General features: G+C 36.5%; 1 protein-coding gene across 2 annotated transcripts in view; it reads left to right on the forward strand.

The window, feature by feature from the left end:
- The window catches only part of VWA8 (von Willebrand factor A domain containing 8), a 359147-nt gene that overhangs the window by 209412 nt on the left and 126720 nt on the right, over positions 1 to 23015 (forward strand). For both annotated transcript variants that reach the window (XM_060079870.1, XM_060079871.1), the window contains exons 25-27: positions 571 to 776; positions 2382 to 2533; positions 22450 to 22558. In XM_060079870.1, the coding sequence (XP_059935853.1) occupies positions 571 to 776; positions 2382 to 2533; positions 22450 to 22558 (467 nt within the window). The remainder of the gene's footprint in view (positions 1 to 570; positions 777 to 2381; positions 2534 to 22449; positions 22559 to 23015) is intronic.

Here is a 23015-nt window from a genome sequence, read left to right on the forward strand (position 1 = left end):
TTTTTAGTGTACATGAAGAGGCATGCATATATGTATATAATTTCTGAAGATATTCATCATGTGTTAAAGTTAAAAATGCAGTCTCAGAACCATATGAGGAGTATTTTCCAATTAATGGAAAAAGAATAAATTATCAAAACTATATACGTTTGTATGTATGCATTTTAAAAAATACTAATATGTATGGAAAAATGAAGACACTGAACTATTAACACTGGGTGCCTATGGGGGAAGGAGTGGGATAGCAGAGACATGAGAGGACTGCTCTTTTTTGCTCTTTGTATTTGAATATCTCCCAGTGAAATTGTATTCAAGTATTTTACAATTTTTAACAAAAGTAAATCTATGTAGAATAAACCACACATCAGTCAGTTTCATTTTCTTTTGTTTTAGTTATTTGCCTTTTTCTCTATACCTATTTTTGGACAGACTTTCTATGCAGTTTTACACATTTAAAAATAGAAGTGCTTTGGTGAGCAACCCATGGCTCTTTTAACGACCATTCTGTATTTCCTATGGCATTATAATGGATTAGTTGCATGCCGAATGTGAATCTTTTTTCTCTTGTAGGTGATATTTTTAGCTGCCATGCAGTTGATAATCCCAAACCCCACTCGGAGCTCAAGATGCTCAGGCAGTATGGCCCCAATGTGCCCGAGCCCATCCTTCAGAAGCTCGTGGCTGCCTTTGGAGAGCTGAGGAGTTTAGCTGACCAGGGCATTATTAACTATCCTTATTCTACCAGAGAAGTTGTCAACATCGTCAAGCATTTACAGGTATGGCACATGCCTACGCTAGAAGTTTAAAAGAAGCTGTCAATCTTGTTTTTTAGACTGCCTAATTTATACAAAGTCTTTCCTTTTCTCTGATTCAAGTGATATAATATGAAATGTCCATAATCTAAATGAACATTTTCTGTTTAACTTTGAATTGACTTTGGCATGGTTCTGTGCCATGGCCATTACCAAGGAGCTAGGAAATTTGGTGGAGGTTTTTTGCGCGGGGGGCGTGGGAAGACAGGAGAGTGAGACATCAGGGAAACTTTACTACTGTTTGACTTTAGACAACAAGCATATGGTATCTGAGTGAAAAATATTTTCATTTTGAAAAAAAAGACTTGGAGATAAAAAACAGACTGGGAACTAACACTGTTGATTACATACCTGTAAATACTGTGAGAAAATTTTATAAGATGGAGTAAGTGGGCAGGAGAATGGAATTCCTTATAGCCATTTGTGATGCATAGTCCACCTTGGTAAAGAAGACAAAAAGCCCATGTAGATTCTATTTTTATAGCAAATAATGGTTTCCAAGCTAACAGTCACAACCTAATGGCTCTTGACCTCTGCTCCATCCCCATCCTCCAAGGAGAACCTAGAAAGGAAAATAGAAAGCTTTGTTCTGCCTGTAAAACCATGCTAAGTCCAGCTCAGATCCCAGCGCCTAAAGAAAATCAAGACAGAGGCAATAAAGGACCCAGCCGACCCCACCAGTGTGAAGTTAGCTGTTAGTAGTATTTGTTTTCTTCCCTCTGCTCTTCCCTATTTCTCTATTCTCTGTACTTTTTACATTCTTCTTCCCTTCTTTTCTTGTTCCTTTATCTTTTTTTTTTTCATTTAGTCATAGACTTGTGACTTCTCTAAATACTTCTGTATAGATATTCAACACTCTGTTTAATTTAAATAGCGTTTTTAAGTTTGGTTAATCCAGTACTCATTTTAAAAGCAGGAGATTTCAGAAAGTGGTGGAAGTCACCAAACACCAGGATCTGAGTACCGATTTAACATTCGAGAGAAAGAACTGTTCCCCCTCAAATTCTGATATTTATTTAAAAAGAAAAATATTAAGGGCTTCCCTGGTGGCGCAGTGGTTGGGAGTCTGCCTGCTAGTGCAGGGGACGTGGGTTCGGGCCCTGGTCTGGAAGGATCGCACATGCCGCGGAGCGACTGGGCCCGTGAGCCACGGCTGCTGAGCCTGCGCGTCTGGAGCCTGTGCTCCGCAACGGGAGGGGCCGCGATGGTGGGAGGCCTGCGCACCGCGATGAGGAGTGGCCCGCGCTTGCCACGACTGGAGAAAGCCCTCGCACGGAAATGAAGACCCAACACAGCAAAAATAAATAAATTAATTAATAAATTCCTACCCCCAAAATCATCTTTAAAAAAAAAAAGAAAGAAAGAAAAATATTAAGTCATCAGAGCAAACCTTCAAAGAGAAAAATATTCCTCTTATCAGTATTTATTAGTTGTCTGACAAGGCTAGTGAAGAAAGGTCTGGTAAAGTTCCTTTGATCCTTATTGTTCTGTCAGTTTGGGAAATCTTTATAATACCGTGTATTTTATCACATGGTAATAAGGGAATTTTTATTTTTTTTTTGAATACAGAAATTTCCCGCTGAAGGTCTCTCCGGTGTGGTTAGGAATGTGTTTGACTTTGATTCCTACAACAACGACATGCGGGAGATTTTGATTAACACTTTACACAAATACGGGATACCTATTGGAGCAAAACCTACCAGTGTGCAGCTGGCAAAGGAGTAAGGCAAACTCACTACTGATAAAGTACCCTTGAGTGTTACTGCTCTGGTTCTCAAATGCTGATTATTCTGAATCTACTGTCATACTCTACTAAACTGAGTTGGTGTGGAAATTACTTTCCATGAGTAAGCGCTTCAGATATCTGTTGCTATTTACTGGCTGGATTTCAGTTAAATAGCATTATTTATAGGTCTGTAAATTGAGAACTTCAGTTATTTCAAATGTCCCATGAGTAGATGTAATGTAATCAAATAAAGGGAAATATTTGTTTCTTTACAGCCTCTGTCCTTTTGTTGAATTCCTATGACTCTCATTTTTTCCTAATCTAGTGCAAAATCATTATACAAACATGAAAGCTACATGAAGAGATAATATGTATTTAGTTAAGATGTTCTTATTTATGTCACCGTATATTTTTCTGTTATGACAGTTTTCTGAATTTATAATCATATTAACTTGAAATTTTGGGGTTACTTATTTCAGCTTGACAGATGAAAGAGGCAGGGAAAACAAGTGAGTTTTGTTTCTTGTGGGCTAGTTGCCTGCCTTTTATTTTGTAATAACAGGCTACGTGCTTAACAAAGAATCTTGCAAACATGACGTTGTTGACCAGAAAGATAATTGACAGTATTTATTAGTAGGGTAATTAAGTCAGTGCAAATTCACTAGAAAACAGTTTTAAATATGCATAACTTATCGATAATGCATCTAATGCTATTTTTGTCTATAAGAAAGTCAATTATCATAAATTCCCAAGGGACAGAAATTACCTCTAAATTATTATATAACTGTCACCTCATATAGGAGGAACTCTCTACCTTTCTTAAAATTTGTTAAATATAAATTAATGATTAATCCAGCTATATATGTATGTGTGTGTATATATATACACACACATACATATATATTCTAAGTGTTTACATCATCATTATTTATTTATTCTTTTAAGTTATTATAAAACTTTTTAGAATATATGCCAATAAAAATAGTTAAAGCTTTAACAATTTCTTCAAGGATTTCTTAAAGAGAAACAAATATTTCCCTTTAGTGGTAAAAGAGCAAGATGGAGTTATGTTAGAAATTATCAGTGAATTGGTTTATATTATTAATAAGTTAGTAAATTTTCTTTTTGAGAAGAGTGATTTGGTGTCAGTTGCTAATATATACACTTTTCTGTAAAATACTATTTTACTGATTGATTACCAGTATTTATGGGCATTTTGAAACTAGTTTGGTAATTTAATGGTTATGGCTTATCTTCTATATTAGAGAGTTCAAGAAATGTCTTGGATATGCAAACTTCTATTAGTGCTCATGTTTTTTACTTCCTTTTTATAAATTATATCTTTAGTTTCAACTGGAAATAAGGTGATTTTTATTACCATTAACAAATTTATATAGAGTTCTAACTTCATGGAAACCAGGCTTGTGATTTTAAAATAATTTTTTGTACTCTTGTACAACATGAAATAAAAATTCAAATACATATTAGTTGGTAAGATCAATCAAAAGAAAATTGTTGGCAATTTAAGTTTTAAGGAAGACAGATAAAATGATTTAACTTATTCCTTAATGTCTCCAGTTCTAAACTGAAAAATTCTTGCCATGGCTTGTTCATTGTTGCCATGGCAAGTTAATTCCAGCTCTAGTACTTACTTATGAGTGGAAGCAAAAGGACATTGAGCCTGGAAACAAGATGGTCATGCCTAAGACCAGGATGGAAAGAACTAGTTGTCCACCCACTGTGTATAGCTAAAAATAGACTTGTAGCCCATGTGGGGGATGTGTGAGTTTTCCTTCAGGGTGGAGATCATAGTAGACTACGATTTGCACATTCAAAGCATTTTTTCCTCACCTGTAAATTGCAATGACTTGAGCAGCTCAAAAGTAGTGATGTTTTATTACCCTTTAGTGAAATCCACAGGTTCCATATGTTTTATTTGTATCGAATTATCAGCCTTGTACTTTGAGAGGGTAACATGGTAAAGTGAACAAAGCAATGTCCTGGGAATTCAGCAGTTAGTCACATGTTCAACCTGTATGTCTGGGTCAGACATGAAGAAACAGATTTTACAGTTTGTAAAATTGAGAGCATTTTATTCTAGACAGCATAACCATATACCTTTTCACCTAATTAATACATTTTTTAGAATGAAAGGGCACTATTAATAATAACTCTGTAAAAAGAGATGTAAGATAAGACTGTCCTAGTGAGACCAGAATATATTTTCATCTTTGTAAGGTTAATAAGGTTCATTCCTATTCTGACGTCCTTTGCATTTTAATATAATCTTAATTTTCTCTCATCTGCAAAAACCAAAACAAATTAAAAAGAAGTGATACTAACACTTTCTATTTCCCCCCTAGAAGCACAGTTAATAGTAATCACGTAGACCTCTGAAGATTTAAAGTTGGCCTCATGCAGTCTTATGATTTGTTTTGACTTTTCCATACCTTTTGCTAAACCTTTTACTTCACTAGACCTTTTGCTAAATCAGTTCTTTGAGGGTGCTCCTGCCCATCTCTGGAGACACTATTTTACTAAAGAAGATCCACATTGGATTTCTGTCCCTAAGGAAGAAGGACCAAATATTTTAATTACTATTAATATCCTTTTGCCCTGAATGAAAAAGTGTTGCTGTTAATTTTCTTGTTCTCTGATCCAATTTTTATTCGATAGGAGCAAAATTACATTGAACCCAGAATAAGATGTTCACATTCACACACAAGATAGGGATGGAGAAGTAATTGACCATCCACTGCATATAAGTAAAAAGAGATGTAAGACAGATGTTGTAGAAGAGGGAAGTTTTCATGTGTCTTCTATAGCACCTTCCTCCCCAGCTGAAATCAGAATATACTTTGGCTGTTTGGTGATGTCCCGTTAGTGCTCTTTAGTGAAATTCCTAAGAGAGATCCTGTCACTTTCCCTTTTATTCTCCTAAGTAGTGCAGTGATGCTACCTATCCCATAGGTCTCTGTACATTTTTTTAAAGGCCTGTTGTGATATTATGAGAGGAATAGGATTTATCTTATTTACTAAACCTTTGCTAAACCTGGTACTTGTAGGCTGGGCTGTTATCCTACTGGGCTGTTATCTTACCTTGCTCGATTGAGCCATAAGGCAGCTCTTCTTCCTGATCTGTTGAATGAATATATTCCACATCTTAGTATTGGGATCAGAATTGGCTCCCTAGACACCTGCATTGCATTTGCCCTTTTCCACTAGTACTTCCTGAGGTTTTTCTGTTGTTTCCTTTTAAGTTTCTAATACACAGGAAAGGTTATGCCAGAGAGATGGCAAACATAATGAAAATAAGGAGGTGCACTGGGAGAAATTTAGGCAGAAATAGGAGGATTTGGCTTAAACTCTGAGCTCTTAAAAAAATAATCTGAGCTTTTGAGTTTTAAATGTCATTATTGGGGAAAAAAATACACATACACATACATACATATATATGTATAATTAAGTGCAAACATCCAACCAAAGGCATATAGATAATCTGCTATAGTAGATACAGATCTACATTTCAAAGCAAGGTTTGCTTGTTTTACCCTCAAATGAGCTTTTATTTTTTTAAAGTTTCTTTTATTTGGGAATAAACATACTGCTAGCACATTAGCACTTCCAAATTTAAAAGTGTGTTTCAGAGTAATTTATGAACTCTAACATGCTACGGAAACATTTGTTTTAAAGGAAGAAAAAGTCCTTTTTTTTTGGTACATCCATTTTTAAGAGACTTACACAATATTTTATCTTAATATATGTAATATTATTATTGCATTTTATAGATAAGGAATTTGAGGAACAGAGAGGTTACATCACTTGCCTAAGGTTAGAAAGCTGATCAGGGGCAGAGCTATAATATACATAATTTTAATTCCAGTTCTAAAGACAAATATAAGCAGATCTGTATGCAGATTGTAGGCAGTTTCTAAATCAGAGTTATTCTTTGGATACTGAAAATTACAAATAGTTTTGGTTTAAAAGGACCTTAGGATTTTAGATAATCAACTTGGAAATCATCATTGACCAAGATGTCATACATGTAATATACATATTCTTATCCTTCAGAGAGTTGTAATAGATTCAGATTTGGGGGGTTTAGCCATATTTCACAATGACAAGTAAGTCGAAAAGCAGGTTAATATAGACTTTTGGCATAACAAAAATCATTTCTAAAGACCTCTTCATCCCCAATTAAGCTTTCCTTTTTTTTTTTTTAATAATGGAGGATCATGAAGTAAAACACAAGGTAATTCATTTAGAAAAATAAAACCTCTAGAAAGCTTTATTTGGCTACCACACATAAGAAGCATCCTAGCCATCAGTCCTCCCTGATCTGGAACACAGAAGGAATTTATTGAACCTTCTCAAACGTTGTAGTCATATTTACATAAATCAAACATACAGAGAAATGATCTCTACCCTCGGAATTTTAGCTTCATGTATTTTTCTCTCCCTGTCTTCCCTAGGAGACACACATAATCTATAAAATATTTAAATGATCATCCTTCTTGATCCACATTCTTTGTCCTCAACCCTATTGATTTCTTTTTTTAATGCTGCTTAGTTGATTCTTTTTTTCTTTAATAAATGTATTTATTTATTTATTTTTGGTTGCGTTGGGTCTTTGTTGCTGCACGCAGGCTTTCTCTAGTTGCAGAGAGTGGGGGCTGCTCTTCACTGCAGTGCGCGGGCTTGTCATTGCGGTGGCTTCTCTTGTTGCGGAGCACGGGCTCTAGGTGCGCGGGCTTCAGTAGCTGTGGTGCGCGAGCTCAGTAGTTGTGGCTCGTGGGCTCTAGAGTGCAGGCAGTAGTTTGTGGCACAAGGGCTTAGTTGCTTCAAGGCATATGGGATCTTCCCGGACCAGGGCTCGAACCCATGTCCCTTGCGTTGGCAGGCGGATTCTTAACCACTGCGCTACCGGGGAAGCCCTGCTTAGTTTATTCTTAAGCCAGTTTCTTTTTTTTTTTTTCCCCAAAGCATTTATTGCCTGTTTGTCACTGGCAAAGTATCTACAGTGTACCGAACATTTATTTGTGTAAGTCAAGTAGAATAAAAAATTTGAGGAAATTTAAAGGCTTTTATATGTAGGATTTCTCTATGATGCATATTTACTAAATGAAAGGTGATATCCCATTTTTTAAAAATAAATTAGCAAAAAGAAAATTAAAACACTAATAATTCCACCATCCAGAGACAACCATTGTTTAATCCTTCTAGATCTTTTCCTAGGATTCTATGTGTTACTTCAACTGACAAATATTTCTTCCTAGTTTTTCTTTTCTGAGTTTTTCTTCTTAATAGGAGAGACATGTCCCTGAAAGGAGATCCTTTTTTAAACACTTCATTCTCACTCTTCTTTGTTGAAAAGAAATATATCTATAATGGTTTAGATTCGAGTATGTATGACATTCCTCCCACTTGTTTCTCCTTCCCTCTTGTTAGTTGAGTTTTTAGACTTAAGATATTTATTCTAATGTAATGAACAGATCATAAAGCATCTAAGGTGCTTTATGCCAGGCATTTCTCTGGCATTCAACACCAAGTAAGGAATAAACACATTAATATCAACACTTTGTGTCTTTATGCATATGTTTCAATGTCATTATCCTTTACAGACTCATAGAAATGCCATTGCTAGACAGACTGTACATCTAAAAATGACTGTTATATGTGACTGCACTTTTAAAGTGTCCCATATCTGGTGAAGAAGCCCTATGGAGTCTTGTAATTACTCCTCCAATGTCCTCTTGATGTCTGTATTCTCTCTCTGCTTTCAAATGCTTTATTGAAATTTTTTTAACTTCATTTTTCAAGGGAAATAAGGTAACTTTATGTGGTCTAAGACCATATTAGCCAATATTTTTATTAAATTTCTCTAATAGGTTCGCATTTTAAATAATTTAAAAACACAGTGGTAGCTGTTGATAGTAGTTGCCTTCAGGAGAGACTCTGGAAAGGGGAAAGGGGGCCTCACTTTCTATTCTAACATGTGTATTATTTTCTATATTTTATTTTTTAAATGTCCGTAGACTATCTGGGCCCTGGAATTTTTCATTCTGTTTTCTTATTTAAATAAAATTAAAATGTTAAAGTAAAGGTCTATTCTGAAATTGCTATTTCGTGGGACCTTTGCCTCCAGGACAGCAAAGCTTACACCGCTCTGCAATGCCTACTCTAAGGGTGTAACATTGGCACCCTTACCAATGACAAATGAGAAATCAAGTTAACCGGACATTGCTATGGCAGTTCAACACAATATAAGTAAGTTTTATGCATTGGTAGACATCAACATAAACGAATCAAGGGAGAGAAGACAACACATTTTTAAGGCAGCAAAAATTAAAATATTGATATTTATCAAATGCTTACTAAGGGCTCTAAGCACTTCACAAATACTAACTCAATCTATACAACAATTCTGTTTTTTCTATTGGGCAAGTAATTCCTTCCTATTTTATTATCTAGTAGGTGTAAGAGTGTGTGTGTGTATGTGTTACAGATGAAGAAACTGAGGCTCAAGAGACTCTAAGTAACTTAACAAATTATACAACTAATAAATGGCAGGATGGGAGATTCAAACACATATCTGTCTGTTCCAGAGCCTTTTTATTCACTCACCATGCAGTCTCCACATTCTTGCATGAGAAAAGCAATGTAATCAACACTGGATTGCAAGATTTTAAAGATAATGTTTCTAAAGAAACTTCAGAGTTGTTTTCCAAATTTCATTTCCTACCCTTTTGGGACATATATCATGCAAAATATACATTTAACTTTTATGTGGTGACTGGGCCCATCGTTTTAATCACAGTGTCCTTTAAATTAATTCCATTTGTCATGGATTACAGAAGTAAATAAAAACATCTTTTTTATACGATGCAAGCAAATTTGCTTATATCTTTTCTCCTACAATAAGGATTTGATTTTTGAAAAATCAGAATAGTTGACATTCACAAATTCTTCAAAATGAGTAGAACGATTCTTTTCTTTTTTCGGTTTATTCTATAAAGAATCCTTTACTTAGAACTACCATCCTCAAAATCATATACTTAGCTTTGGCAGAATAATTATAAATCACTATGCATTTCCTGTGCATCTGTGAGTTGCTTCTAAGTCATTACAAATTAGAGTTGGCCTCCATTGCGGGGCCAATAACTCCTGTGTTCAAAGGTGGAATGGACTCCCCAGGGGAAAGATAGGGTATACCTTCTTGTAGTCCAGGTTCAAACAGATCAGGATGAATCTTGTTGGGGAGATACTCAAGTGATTCAAACTTAGAATACCAGATTAAAGAGCTTTTAATGTCCTTCAAACTCATAGGTTCTGTGGTTCACTGCCCCTAGATGAATTGGATAGCTGAACAAGTTGTCGCTCTTCTCCCTTCTATCAGCAACCATTCATTACTTTATCAGCCAGTCTCACAGCATATTTTAACTGAACTCCCGAGGAAGGTAGCTAAGGCCATGCTTTCCTGTTGTAAGAGGTGTTGATATTTCATTGCAGTGTGTGTTACATGATCATGTTTAATATTGATCTTTCTCTTTAGAGTAGTGCCAGGTGTGCACATTTGCAGACAGAATAGCTTCATCTATATTGAATGTGTCTTTAAAGGGTATCTGTCTAGAATCAGTCTTCTACATTAAGACTTATCCTGTGTAATTGGAACATCAACAGCAGCTGCTTCTTCTCTGACCAAGACCAACTACAGGGTCTTCCAAGTACCACAAACATCAAAACCATCCCCAACCAGGGCCTCCCTTAGAAGTAATTTCATAAGGTTTATCTTTCAATATAAGAATGATTATCAGTTTACTATTTATCCCATTAAATTAAAAGACTCACTTCTTAAAGTTTTGTGCATCTCCTTCCATTTTCCAAACTATTACATGGTATAATTTTCTTTTTGAAGTCTAGTTTTTACAGATGAGTTCATTGTATTGATCATGAAGTTCTAAGGTATGCAATTCCACTCTGCATCATGATTTACTTGCACTTCGTAAAAGAGCACTCAGTTTTCAAAAACAGTAAGATTTACATAATGACACTATTATAAGCAGAAGGGTGGTATTGGGCTTTACAGTTTCATAGTCCTCACCCTTTATTCTCTTGGTGTATTATGAAGTAGCTTCACAGCCATTTTATTTGCTTTCAGCTCCTTTATGGGGGTGCAGAGAAAAATTTAAAAGTATAACCAATCTACATAGAAATTGTCAAGATCTATGAATCTTCTTCCATACTCATCTTCAGCAGTCTCACAGAATTATCCTTGATCCTTTAGGCATTTGTGATATCTGTCACCTGGCTGAATAGAAATCCCCAATCCCGACCAATAGGTAACTCTTCCAAATACACTTGCAAAGTAGATTGCATTGTTTGTTGAGATTCGTGTAGTCAGGATGCAGTGAGGAAGATCTGCCATGGTGGTTTGCAACTTGCCATCAAGATGAGAAACAAGTAGGTGAAGATGTTCTCAGTTGTAATGTAACCAAATATTCATTCATTTAACAAACACTATTAAACATTTATGTGGTAAACACTAAGTAGGGAGTCAGAAATATAAAGGTGAAGAAGGCTCAGTACATGCCTTCAAGGAGGTCATTATAATTGGGGAAGCACTGAAGTCAAGAGTGAGAGCCACACAAGGGCGAGCGAAGAGGTGGGGTTGCTGCCTTCTGCCCTGGGGGAGATTCAGGGACAGTAACCAAGCTGAATCTTTATAGGATGACTAGGTGTTCTCCAGGCAAATAAAGGAGAAGAAAGCACTTCAAGCAGAGACAGTTTTAAGAGGTCATGGTGCCTTTTGGAAAATGCAAGTATTTTGGTGACTAGAACTAAAGATTAAATGAGGGCATGCTATGTGGTGAGACTAAAAGGGAGAGAAGAGTCGGGGGAACCATAGAAGAATTTGAAGCCAGAAAGTAGCATGGTCTGATTCATAATTTAGGAAGACCCCTTTAAGTTTTCTAAAGATAAGAAACTGAAAGGCAGTGAAACTGAAGGCAGGAAGACCTACCTGCTGGGAAGCAACTGCAGTCATCCCGGTGATGAACAGTGAGAGCTTCCACTGTGGCAGTGGGAATGAAAAAGAGGGACACCGGTGAGAGAGGTTTCCATAGCAGAATCTATGGATTCTGAGTGCCAGAGATACAAGTGAGTAAGATGTAATACCTTCAATGAATTAACAATCTTGGGAAAACATGTAAACTCTCAACCTTATTACGCAATGTTATGTTCAAAGTGCTACATTCGCAGTAGGGTTTCTCATCCTATGAGTCCTTTTTGTGGGAAATAACAGGACTCAAACAACTTTTTTTTTTTTTTTTTTTGCGGTACGCGGGCCTCTCACTGTTGTGGCCTCTCCCTTTGCGGAGCACAGGCTCCGGACGTGCAGGCTCAGGGGCCATGGCTCACGGGCCCAGCCACTCTGCGGCATGTGGGATCTTCCTGGAGCAGGGCACGAACCCGCGTCCCTTGCATCGGCAGGCGGACTCTCAACCACTGCGCCACCAGGGAAGCCCCAAACAACTTGTTTGTTTGTTTGTTTTCTGGGAAATTTTCCAACTGGGAAAGTTTCAGTCCCAGTCATTATTGATGTGAGTAATTAGAAAAGGAAAGAATTTAAGATTGAAAAATACTAAGATGTAGTTGGTAAAGCAGATGGCAGAAAAAGAGAAGTTTTTGCAGTGAAATTTGAAGAGAGATGAGGGAAAGGAAACCCAAGCCCCAGAACTGTAGTTTCACATCTTCTATGAAGAAGAAGAAAGCCACAGATGTGTGGAGCAAGGTGACAACATCTGTTTTAGCACAGAGTGACCCTGGGCAGCAGCACTGACCCTGCACAGTGTCAAGCTGGATATTGGGGAACAATTTGAGAAGAGTTAGCCAAGAATAACAAGTCTCCCTAAATCTTTTTCCATCCTATATCCAAATGAACCTTTATTTCTGTGACCGCAGCAGGACCTTGGTGGCAGAGGTGCACAAGTCTAAGTTATAAAGTGAAACCTATAATGTCTAAATGCAGAGCCAGCCAGTGAAAGGGAAAGCACATGTACATACTCATGTACATATCATTTGCAGCAAAGCAAAATTTATTTACCAGCAACATGTGTGACTGTAGGGAAGGGAAATTCAGAAGTTTCTAGCAAACAAGGGAGGGTAATTGGGGATAGTAATACCCATTATTACTAATTTAAAGCGTTTAGAGTGGCATTTCTGTTTTCTCTATGTAGTGTGTTGAATTTTTATTTTAGTAAGTATAAATATTTACAAGGGATTTCATAGATTCACTTCTGACCATGCTCTCTAAAACTGTTATTCTCTATCAGGTCTTAAATTTGAAAATTGCAAATTCTACAGAACTCTATCTTAAGAGTTTCTAAGAGTTCCATATGTACAAATTTCCATGGAAACCCAGAAGAGCAAGAGATTAATTCTTCCCAGAAAGAAATATGGGAGAGGGGTGCAAGGGGAAGTAACATTTAAATTGGGCCTTAAAAATGAGAAGGATTGGGCTTCCCTGGTGGCGCAGTGGTTGAGAGTCCGCCTGCCGATGCAGGGGACGAGGGTTCGTGCCCCGGTCCGGGAGGATCCCACATGCCGCGGAGCGGCTGGGCCCGTGAGCCATGGCCGCTGAGCCTGCGCATCTGGAGCCTGTGCTCTGCAACAGGAGAGGCCACAACAGTGAGAGGCCCACGTACCGCAAAAGAAATAAAAATAAAAAAATAATGAGAAGGATTTCATCAAAGAGGCAATAGCAGAAAGGAATTCTGGGCTGAAGTAATAACCTCATGGAAGCATGAAAATGCATAGCATGTTCAGGAACAGCAAGTAGCAATTTGAGGTAACTAAGGCATACATTAGCTGGAGAGTAAGAGGAAGGGGTAAGAACCAAAGGTGGAAATATTTGTCAGTGTTATTCTATTAAAGATTCCAGTAAACTCAGTTGGATAGTCCAACTTAATTATTACCAGAGGTTAGATTTAAAACATTAGGAATGAGTGAGGCCTGCTAAAGTTGGAGTTGTTCTTTTTCTTCCCAAAGATGGTAGTAGTTGGTGAATTTTTGAGTGTCGGTGGAACTACCCAGAAGGGTTCCATTATTCCCATGAAAATTAGTAGTTCTTGTGGTAAGGAAATGTTTTAGGAATTGTTGATAATAGGTATATCAACAACTTTTGCATAATGCCCCTAGAAAGATCCAAATCTTTTTCATGTGTTTCTTTCATACTCCAGAAATAGTATTGGCAAATGTTCAGAGAAGGCAGAAGTTTGCCAAAACATACTCTTTAAAACCTCAGCTCACCTCCATGGAACAATCTTAGACAAATCTCTTGTACGTCATTCAGACTCTATAACTCAACTTTGGTGTCCATGTGCACCGTGTTATGAAATGTATGCATGCTTAAAAAAAAACTTCTTTTTCCTTTCTGTAACTTGGCTAAGTGCTATAATTTGACCTGAGTCATAATTTTGAAAGTCACCTTTTCTTTTAGTTAAAAGTTTTTCTTCCAGATCTTTATTAATTCTTCCACAAGGGATTAAGAAACATCACAACATATGAATTGAAATACTTCATTGTTTTAAAAAACATAAATTCATGAATGACATGATAAAAAGTGGTACTATTTGTAAGTCTTAAGTTCATCCTCTTCCCCTTTAAAATCAAATCCAGACATCATTCCAGCTAGGACTTTAACAAACTTAAATAATACAAGTGACAGGATCTTAAAACTATGGAAAATGCCATTGTTGTTTCAATCAAGTCAGGTATAACAACTTAAGTCTGGTTGGAGTTGAATGACAGATTTCAGTAATGGAATATAGGGCCTTTTGCTAACTGGTTAGTAGTTAGAATTACCCCCAAATTAATGTTGAATATGTTTCGAATTCCAAAGCTTATTCATACATTCAGTTATAATTCCCCTTCCCCCTAACTACTAACTTATTGAAGGGGAGAGAGTTAATAACCGTCAAATTGTTCCACAACTTATTGGGAGGACTTAGTAATGGAAAATAAATGAGGGGCTTTGGTTTACCTCAGTTGGCCAGCCTGGAGCCCACAGGAAGTCTAGAAACAACTCCCCATGTTACCAAGGATCTGACAGAGTCAGTTTGGTTGTGCAACAGCAGAACACCCTGCATATGTGACTTTCATTTGCAATTGTTAACGCTAATAGCATCTTGTTATGTGGTTCTGGAATAGATTCTATATGGGGCACCTGAAGGTCTTTCCAATACTCTGCCAACCAAACTGCTAGTACTATTTTTAAATGGAACCAGGCAACCTGTAATTTCCATGACTGTTACTTAGACTGAGTTGGCAAGTTCAAAGCAGCTTTCATGAATATCCCTGGGGGTTGTCAGTAAAAATTGCAAGTCGAGTAAAGTTACTTTTTCCCAAATGGATAAAGGTTTTTGGTTTTGTTTTGTTTTTAACATCTGTATGATACTTTGTGGGATTATTAAAGGATATATTAGACGTGTTTTTTAGACTAGATTTCAACCTATCAACCGAGCATCATTTTTATTAAGCAATTCTCCACTTCTGATTAGATTTCCAGATGTGCAACTGTTTCTCTTGTCTTCAAAGAGCCAATTTAGGATGTATGTAGAGCTCCTTTAAAAAAAAAAAAAGCAATTTTGTCCATCAGGCACCTATTCTATTGGTAGGTATAGATAACTTCATTCTGATTATTTATTTTAACTCCAGAGCACTGAGGTAATGTAAGATCTACCACTGGTACTTAGCTCCACTCACTTCAGTGATCCTCAGAGGCCTCCCCCAGCTGTAAGAAACCAGAACCTTACAGATTATCCCTTTCATCTCACAAAGGAAAAAATTAACACTCAGAGAAATTGTCTAACTTTTCCCTTCACAAGTTTGCTAGTTAATAACAGAACTAGCACTAGAACCTACTAAGTCTTCTACACTAGAGGGAAATTAGGTGTGTCTCCTTCCTTTGTTTTCTCCTCTATATTTAGAGACTTAATTCTCCTTAGGTGAACTGATGAAAGCAATGAAGAATCCTGTTCATCCCCTAAACAAGGAGAGAAGATTCCAGTCTATGAGATGTTTTCAAGATCTGCCCTTTTGACACAGAAATGTGTTTTTATTACATTTAAGAGAGAACACAGTAATAGTAAATCCCCTGACTCACTGCCTCTTCCACCTCATTACCAGTACAAACATGGAAATAAGTGGTTGACCAATCAGGATAATTGTCGACATACTTAAAATGTATTTTAAATGACAGATACAAAAACACATACATACTTTTGAATGATTTATGACTTAGAAAAATTTCAATGTAAATTTCTTTTAAATTTCTTTCCTTCTGTGTTAAACATTAACATTTCAAAGGACAAAAATCATATTCCATCGGAAAGCGTAGTTTCGTATTCTTTTTTTTTGTACAATTTAGCAAACCTTTTTTAATTTGATTTTATTTTTTATACAGCACATTCTTATTAGCTATCCATTTTATACGTATTAGTGTATACCTATCAATCCCAATCTCCCAATTCATCACACCACCACCACCACCACCCGCCGCTTTCCCCCCTTGGTGTCCATATGTTGGTTCTCTACATCTGTGTCTCCATTTCTGCCCTTCAAACCGGTTCATCTGTACCATTTTTCTAGGTTCCACATATATGCGTTAATATGCAATGTTTCTTTTTCTCATTCTGACATACTTCACTCTGTATGACAGTCTCTAGATTCATCCACATCTCTACAAATGACCCAGTTTTGTTCCTTTTTATGGCTGAGTAATATTCCATTGTATATATGTACCACATCTTCTTTATCCATTCCTCTGTCAATGGGCATTTAGGTTGCTTCCATGACCTGGCTATTGTACATAGTGCTGCAATGAATATTGAGGTGCATGTGTCTTTTTGAATTATGGTTTTCTCTAGGTATATGCCCAGTAGTGGGATTGCTGGGTCATATGGTATTTCTATTTGTAGTTTTTTAAGGAACCTCCATACTGTTCTCCATAGTGGCTGTATCAATTGACATTCCCACCAACAGTGCAAGAGGGTTCCCTTTTCTCCACACCCTCTCCAGCATTTGTTGTTTGTAGATTTTCTGATGATGCCCATCCTAACTGGTGTGAGATGATACCTTATTGTAGTTTTGATTTGCATTTCTCTAATAATTAGTGATGTTGAGCAGCTTTTCATGTGCTTCTTGGCCATCCGTATGACCTCTCTGGAGAAATGTCTATTTAGGTCTTCTGCCCATTTTTTGATTGGGTTGTTTGCTTTTTAAATATTGAGCTGCATGAGCTGTTTATATATTTTGGAGATTAATCCTTTGTCCATTGATTTGTTTGCAAATATTTTCTCCCATTCTGAGGGCTGTCTTTTGGTCTTGTGTGTAGTTTCCTTTGCTTTGCAAAAGCTTTTAAGTTTCATGAGGTCCCATTTGTTTATTTTTGTTTTTATTTCCATGACTCTAGGAGGTGGATCAAAAAAGATCTTGCTGTGATTTATATCAAAGAGTGTTCTTCCTATGTTTTCCCCTAGGAGTTTTATAGTGTCTGGTCTTACGTTTAGGTCTCTAATCAATTTTGAGTTTATTTTTGTGTGTTAGGGTGTTAAGGACTGTTCTAATTTCATTCTTTTACATGGAGCAGTCCAGTTTTCCCAGCACCACTTATTGAAGAGACTGTCTTTTCTCCATTGTATATCCTTGCCTCCTTTGTCATAGATTAGTTGACCATAGGTGTGTGCGTTTATCTCTGGGCTTTCTATCCTGTTCCATTGATCTATATTTCTGTTTTTGTGCCAGTACCATATTGTCTTGATTATCGTAGCTTTGTAGTATAGTCTGAAGTCAGGGAGTCTGATTCCTACAGCTCCGTTTTTTTCCCTCAAGACTGCTTTGGCTATTCGGGGTCTTTTGTGTCTCCATACAAACTTTAAGACTTTTTTTTCTAGTTCTGTAAAAAACGCCATTGGTAATTTTATGGGGATTGCATTGAATCTGTAGATTGCTTCAAGTAGTATTGTCATTTTCACAGTGTTGATTCTTCCAATCCAAGAACATGGTATATCTCTCCATCTGTTTGTATCATCTTTAATTTCTTTCAACAGTGTCTTATAGTTTTCTGCCTACAGGTCTTTTGTCTCCCTAGGTAGGTTTATTCCTAGGTAATTTATTATCTTTGTTGTGATGGTAAATGGGAGTGTTTCCTTAATTTCTCTTTCAGATTTTTCATCATTAGTGTATAGGAATGCAAGAGATTTCTGTGCATTAATTTTGTATCCTGCAACTTTGCCAAACTCATTGATTAGCTCTAGTAGCTTTCTGGTGGCATCTTTAGGATTCTCTATGTATAGTATCATGTCGTCTGAAAACAGTGTCAATTTTACTTCTTCTTTTCCAATTTGTATTCCTTTTATTTCTTTTTCTTCTCTGATTGCCGTGGCTAGGACTTCCAAAACTATGTTGAATAATAGTGGCGAGAGTGGACATCCTTGTCTTGTTCCTGGTCTTAGAGGAAATGTTTTCAGTTTTTCACCATTGAGAATGATGTTTGCTGTGGGTTTGTCATATATGGCCTTTGTTATGTTGAGGTAGGTTCCCTCTATGCCCACTTTCTAGAGAGTTTTTATCATAAATAGGTGTTGAATTTTGTCAAAAGCTTTTTCTGCATCTATTGAGATGATCATATGGTTTTTATTCTTTAGTTTGTTTATATGGTATATCACATTGATGGATTTGCCTATATTGAAGGAACCTTGCATCCCTGGGATAAATCCCACTTGATCATGGTGTATGATCCTTTTAATGTGTTGTTGGATTCTGCTTGCTAGTAGTTTGTTGAGGATTTTTGCATTTATATTCATCAGTGATATTGGTCTGTAATTTTCTTTTTTTGTAGTATCTTTGTCTGATTTTGGTATCAGGGTGATGGTGGCCTCATAGAGTGAGTTTGGGAGTGTTCGTTCCTCTGCAATTTTTTGGAAGAGTTTGAGAAGGATAGGTGTTAGCTCTTCTCTAAATGTTTGATAGAATTCACCTGTGAAGCCATCTGGTCCTGGACTTTTGTTTTTTGGAAGATTTTTAATCACAGTTTCAATTTCATTACTTGTGATTGGTCTGTTCATATTTTCTGTTTCTTCCTGGTTCAGTCTTGGAAGGTTATACCTTTCTAAGAATTTGTCCATTTCTTCCAGTTTGTCCATTTTATTATCATAGAGTTGCTTGTCGTAGTCTCTTTGGATGTTTTGTAGTTCTGCGGTGTCTGTTGTAACTTCTCCTTTTTCGTTTCTAATTTTACTGATTTGAGTCCTCTCCCTCTTTTTCTTGATGAGTCTGGCTAATGGTTTGTCAATTTTGTTTATCTTCTCAAAGAACCAGCTGTTAGTTTTATTGATCTTTGCTACTGTTTTCTTTGTTTCTATTTCATTTATTTCTGCTCTGACATTTATTATTTCTTTCCTTCTGCTAACTTTGGGTTTTGTTTGTTCTTCTTTCTCTAGTTCCTTTAGGGGTATGGTTAGATTGTTTATTTGAGATTTTTCTTGTTTCTTGAGGTAGGCTTGTATAGCTACAAACTTCCCTCTTAGAACTGCTTTTGCTGCATCCCATAGGTTTTGGATCATCATGTTTTCATTATCATTTGTGTCTAGGTATTTTTTGATTTCCTCTTTGATTTCTTCAGTGATCTCTTGGTTATTTAGTAACGTCTTGTTTAGCCTCCATGTGTTTGAGTTTTTTACATTTTATTCCTGTAATTGATTTCTAATCTTATAGCATTGTGGTCAGAAAAGATGCTTGATATGATTTCAGTTTTCTTAAATTTACTGAGGCTTGATTTGTGACCCAAGATGTGATCTAACCTGGAGAATGTTCCATGCGCACTTGAGAAGAAAGTGTAATCTGCTGTTTTGGGATGGAATATCCTATAAATATCAATTAAATCTATCTGGTCTCTTGTGTCATTTAAAGCTTGTGTTTCCTTATTAATTTCCTGTTTGGATGATCTGTCCATTGATGTAAGTGAGGTGTTAAAGTCCCCTACTATTATTGTGTTACTGTCGACTTCCTCTTTTATAGCTGTTAGCAGTTGCCTTATGTATTGAGGTGCTCCTATGTTGGGTGCATATATATTTATAATTGTTATATCTTCTTCTTGGATTGATCCCTTGATCATTATGTAGTGTCCTTCCTTGTCTCTTGTAACATTCTTTAGTTTAAAGTCTATTTTATCTGATATGAGTATTGCTTTCTTTTGATTTCCATTTGCATGGAATATCTTTTTCCAACCCCTCATTTTCAGTCTGAATGTGTCCCTAGGTCTGAACTGGGTCTCTTTTAGACAGCATATATATGGGTCTTGTTTCTGTATCCATTCAGCAAGTCTGTGTCTTTTGGTTGGAGCATTTAGTCCATTCATGTTTAAGGTAATTATTGATATGTGTGCTCCTATTACCATTTTCTTAATTGTTTTGGGTTTGGCTTTGTAGGTCCTTTTCTTCTCATGTTTCCCACTTAGAGAAGTTCCTTTAGCATTTGTTGTAAAGCTGGTTTGGTGGTGCTGAATTCTCTTAGCTTTTGCTTGTTTGTAAAGCTTTTGATTTCTCCATCGAATCTGAATGAGATCCTTGCAGGATAGAGTAATCTTGGTTGTACGTTCTTTCCTTTCATCACTTTAAGTATATCATGCCACTCCCTTCTGGCTTGTAGAGTTTCTGCTGAGAAATCAGCTGTTAACCTTATGGGAGTTCCCTTGTATGTTATTTGTCATTTTTCCCTTGCTGCTTTCAATATTTTTTCTTTGTCTTTAATTTTTTCCGATTTGATTACTATGTGTCTCGGTGTGTTTCTCCTTGGGTTTATCCTGTATGGGACTCCCTGCAGTTCCTGGACTTGGGTGGCTATTTCCTTTCCCATGTTAGGGAAGTTTTCGACTATAATCTCTTCAAATATTTTCTCGGGTACTTTCTCTCTCTCTTCTCCTTCTGGGACCCCTATAATGTGAATGTTGTTGCATTTAATGTTGTCCCAGAGGTCTCTTAGGCTGTTTTCATTTCTTTTCATTCTTTTTTCTTTATTCTGTTCCACAGCCGTGAATTCCACCATTCTATCTTCCAGGTCACTTATCCATTCTTCTGCCTCAGTTATTCTGCTATTGATTCCTTCTAGTGTATTTTTTATTTCAGTTTTTGTATTGTTCAACTCTGTTTGTTTGTTCTTTAATTCTTCTTGATCTTTGTTAAACATTTCCAGCTCCTCATGGTGAGACACAGCCACTCCCTGCCTCTGCAGGGGACCCTCCAACACTAGCAGGTAGGTCTGGTTCAGTCTCCTGTGGGATCACTGCTCCTTCCCCTGGGTTCCAATGCACACACTACTTTGTGTGTGCCCTCCCAGAGTGGAGTCTCTGTTTCCCCCAGTCCTGTCGAAGTCCTGCAATCAAATCTGGCTAGCCTTCAAAGTCTGATTCTCTAGGAATTCCTCCTCCCATTGCTGGAACCCCAGATTGGGAAGCCTGACGTGGGGCTCAGACCCTTCACCCCAGTGGGTGGACTTCTGTGGTATAAGTGTTCTCCAGTTTGTGTCACCCACCCAGTAGCTATAGGATTTGATTTTATTGTGATTGCGCCCCTCGTACTGTCTCATTGTGACTTCTCCTTTGTCTTTGGATGTGGAGTATCTTTTTTGGTGAGTTCCAGTGTCTTCCTGTCGATGATTGTTCAGCAGTTAGTTGTGATTCTGGTGTTCTTGGAAGAGGGGGTGAGAGCACGTCCTTCTACTCCGCCATCTTGAACCAATCTTCTCTGGTTTCGTATTCTATGCAAAAAATATCTAAGCCTTCTGTGGTCTTACTAAGTATAGGGAGATATTTTGTCAGATTACTCTTTCACTGAAAATAAAATGATTTTCTAAATATCAATATATACTCTTTTAATGATCATCAAGCTCCTTTCAAGCATACATTTCAATTTATAGCCACATGTACATGCCTTATTTTTAAAGAATTTTAACTCTGAATCATTTTTGACCTTCACTTACCATGGAATAAGAAATTTATAATGAATTAAGTGACAAATTAATTGTTCCTTTTTTAAAGATTCAAAGAAAATGTAGTATGATTAAAAAGTAAAAACTTATTCTAAAGAATTTGTCTGTGGTTTTGTATTTTAGCATTGCTGTATTTGTTTTCGCAAGTTATTTTATTTAAATGTAACTTTAAATAAAATGGAATCTAAACACAGAATAATTCCATTAGAAGTCAGAATAGTAGCTCCCTTGGTAGGGGTAATGACTGAAGTGGTCCATGGGAGTTTCTGAATGTTGGTGATGCTTGGGTGCTGGACGCACACGTATGCTCAGAACTAAGTGGCACATTTATATGAATGTTTCTGTAGGTATATTATATGTCAAGTCAAAGTAAAAAAAAAAAAAATCAAAGTGCTAAGATAGACCCTATGAAACTTGCCCTGTACAACTTACAAGCATGTGACTGGTAGTACTGTGTACTATTTATTATTTGATTTCAAATTTAGGAGAATAGAATGAAAAAATTGGTGGATTGCTCCATTGTTTTTCCTAAATCCCTCCTATACTGTAATAGGAATTTGATATTAAATTGCTAAGTATTTACCAATTCAGGGAAAAAATACGTAAACCCTAATTATATTTGTCATTAAGGTAAAAACAGACTAGGACCTTACCTTTTGAGTTTCTGAAATGTGAAATCTTTTTCTTTTCAAAGTATATTTTAAATATCATATTAGAGACTATCTTTTAATAAAATTAAATATAACTCACTTCTAAGTAAAGCATTCTTCAAATTTGCTTGTGTGGTCGGTAATATATGGCTCATTATTTTTTCCTATGACTTGGAAACAAGAACAAATATTTATTCTTCAAATTAATCCTTGACAGGTTGCCTCTGCCAGAGCAGACCTTCATGGGCTATTGGACAATTGGTCAGTCAAGAAATGGAATGCAAAAACTATTGTGTCCAGCAGAAACTCATCATATAGATGTAAAGGTTGATATCATTATTTCTTCATTAGAATATTGAATGTTATCCATTTTTTTATATCTTCCCTGGAGAAAATCCATTCAATCTCAGAAATGACTTGTTCTGATGTTATTTTAGAATAGATTAACTTCTGCTCTAATTCTTAAGCCAGTCTGGCCTCTGAGGGACTCAATGTAGGTAGTGGCTAATGGCCAGTAGAATTCCTAAGAGCTATCCTGTATTTCAGGAACGTCAGATAGGACAGTTACTCCATTATATTTGTTTTCATGAAAAAGGGCAAAGGAATATCATTCACTAGTTGCAATAGGAATATGAGGAATGTAGTTTTTAGTCTTCCAGCTCCTAAGATACAGACTAGATAGAAGGGGTGTGAGCGCCCATGGATGGCAAAATAGTAAATATCTAACCCAAACATTTTTGATTAATTAAGGACTGTAAGGGCATGCAAATCAATGTTCAAGAG

The sequence above is a fragment of the Mesoplodon densirostris genome, chromosome 17, assembly GCF_025265405.1.
Source record: "Mesoplodon densirostris isolate mMesDen1 chromosome 17, mMesDen1 primary haplotype, whole genome shotgun sequence".
Classification (NCBI taxonomy): domain Eukaryota; kingdom Metazoa; phylum Chordata; class Mammalia; order Artiodactyla; family Ziphiidae; genus Mesoplodon; species Mesoplodon densirostris.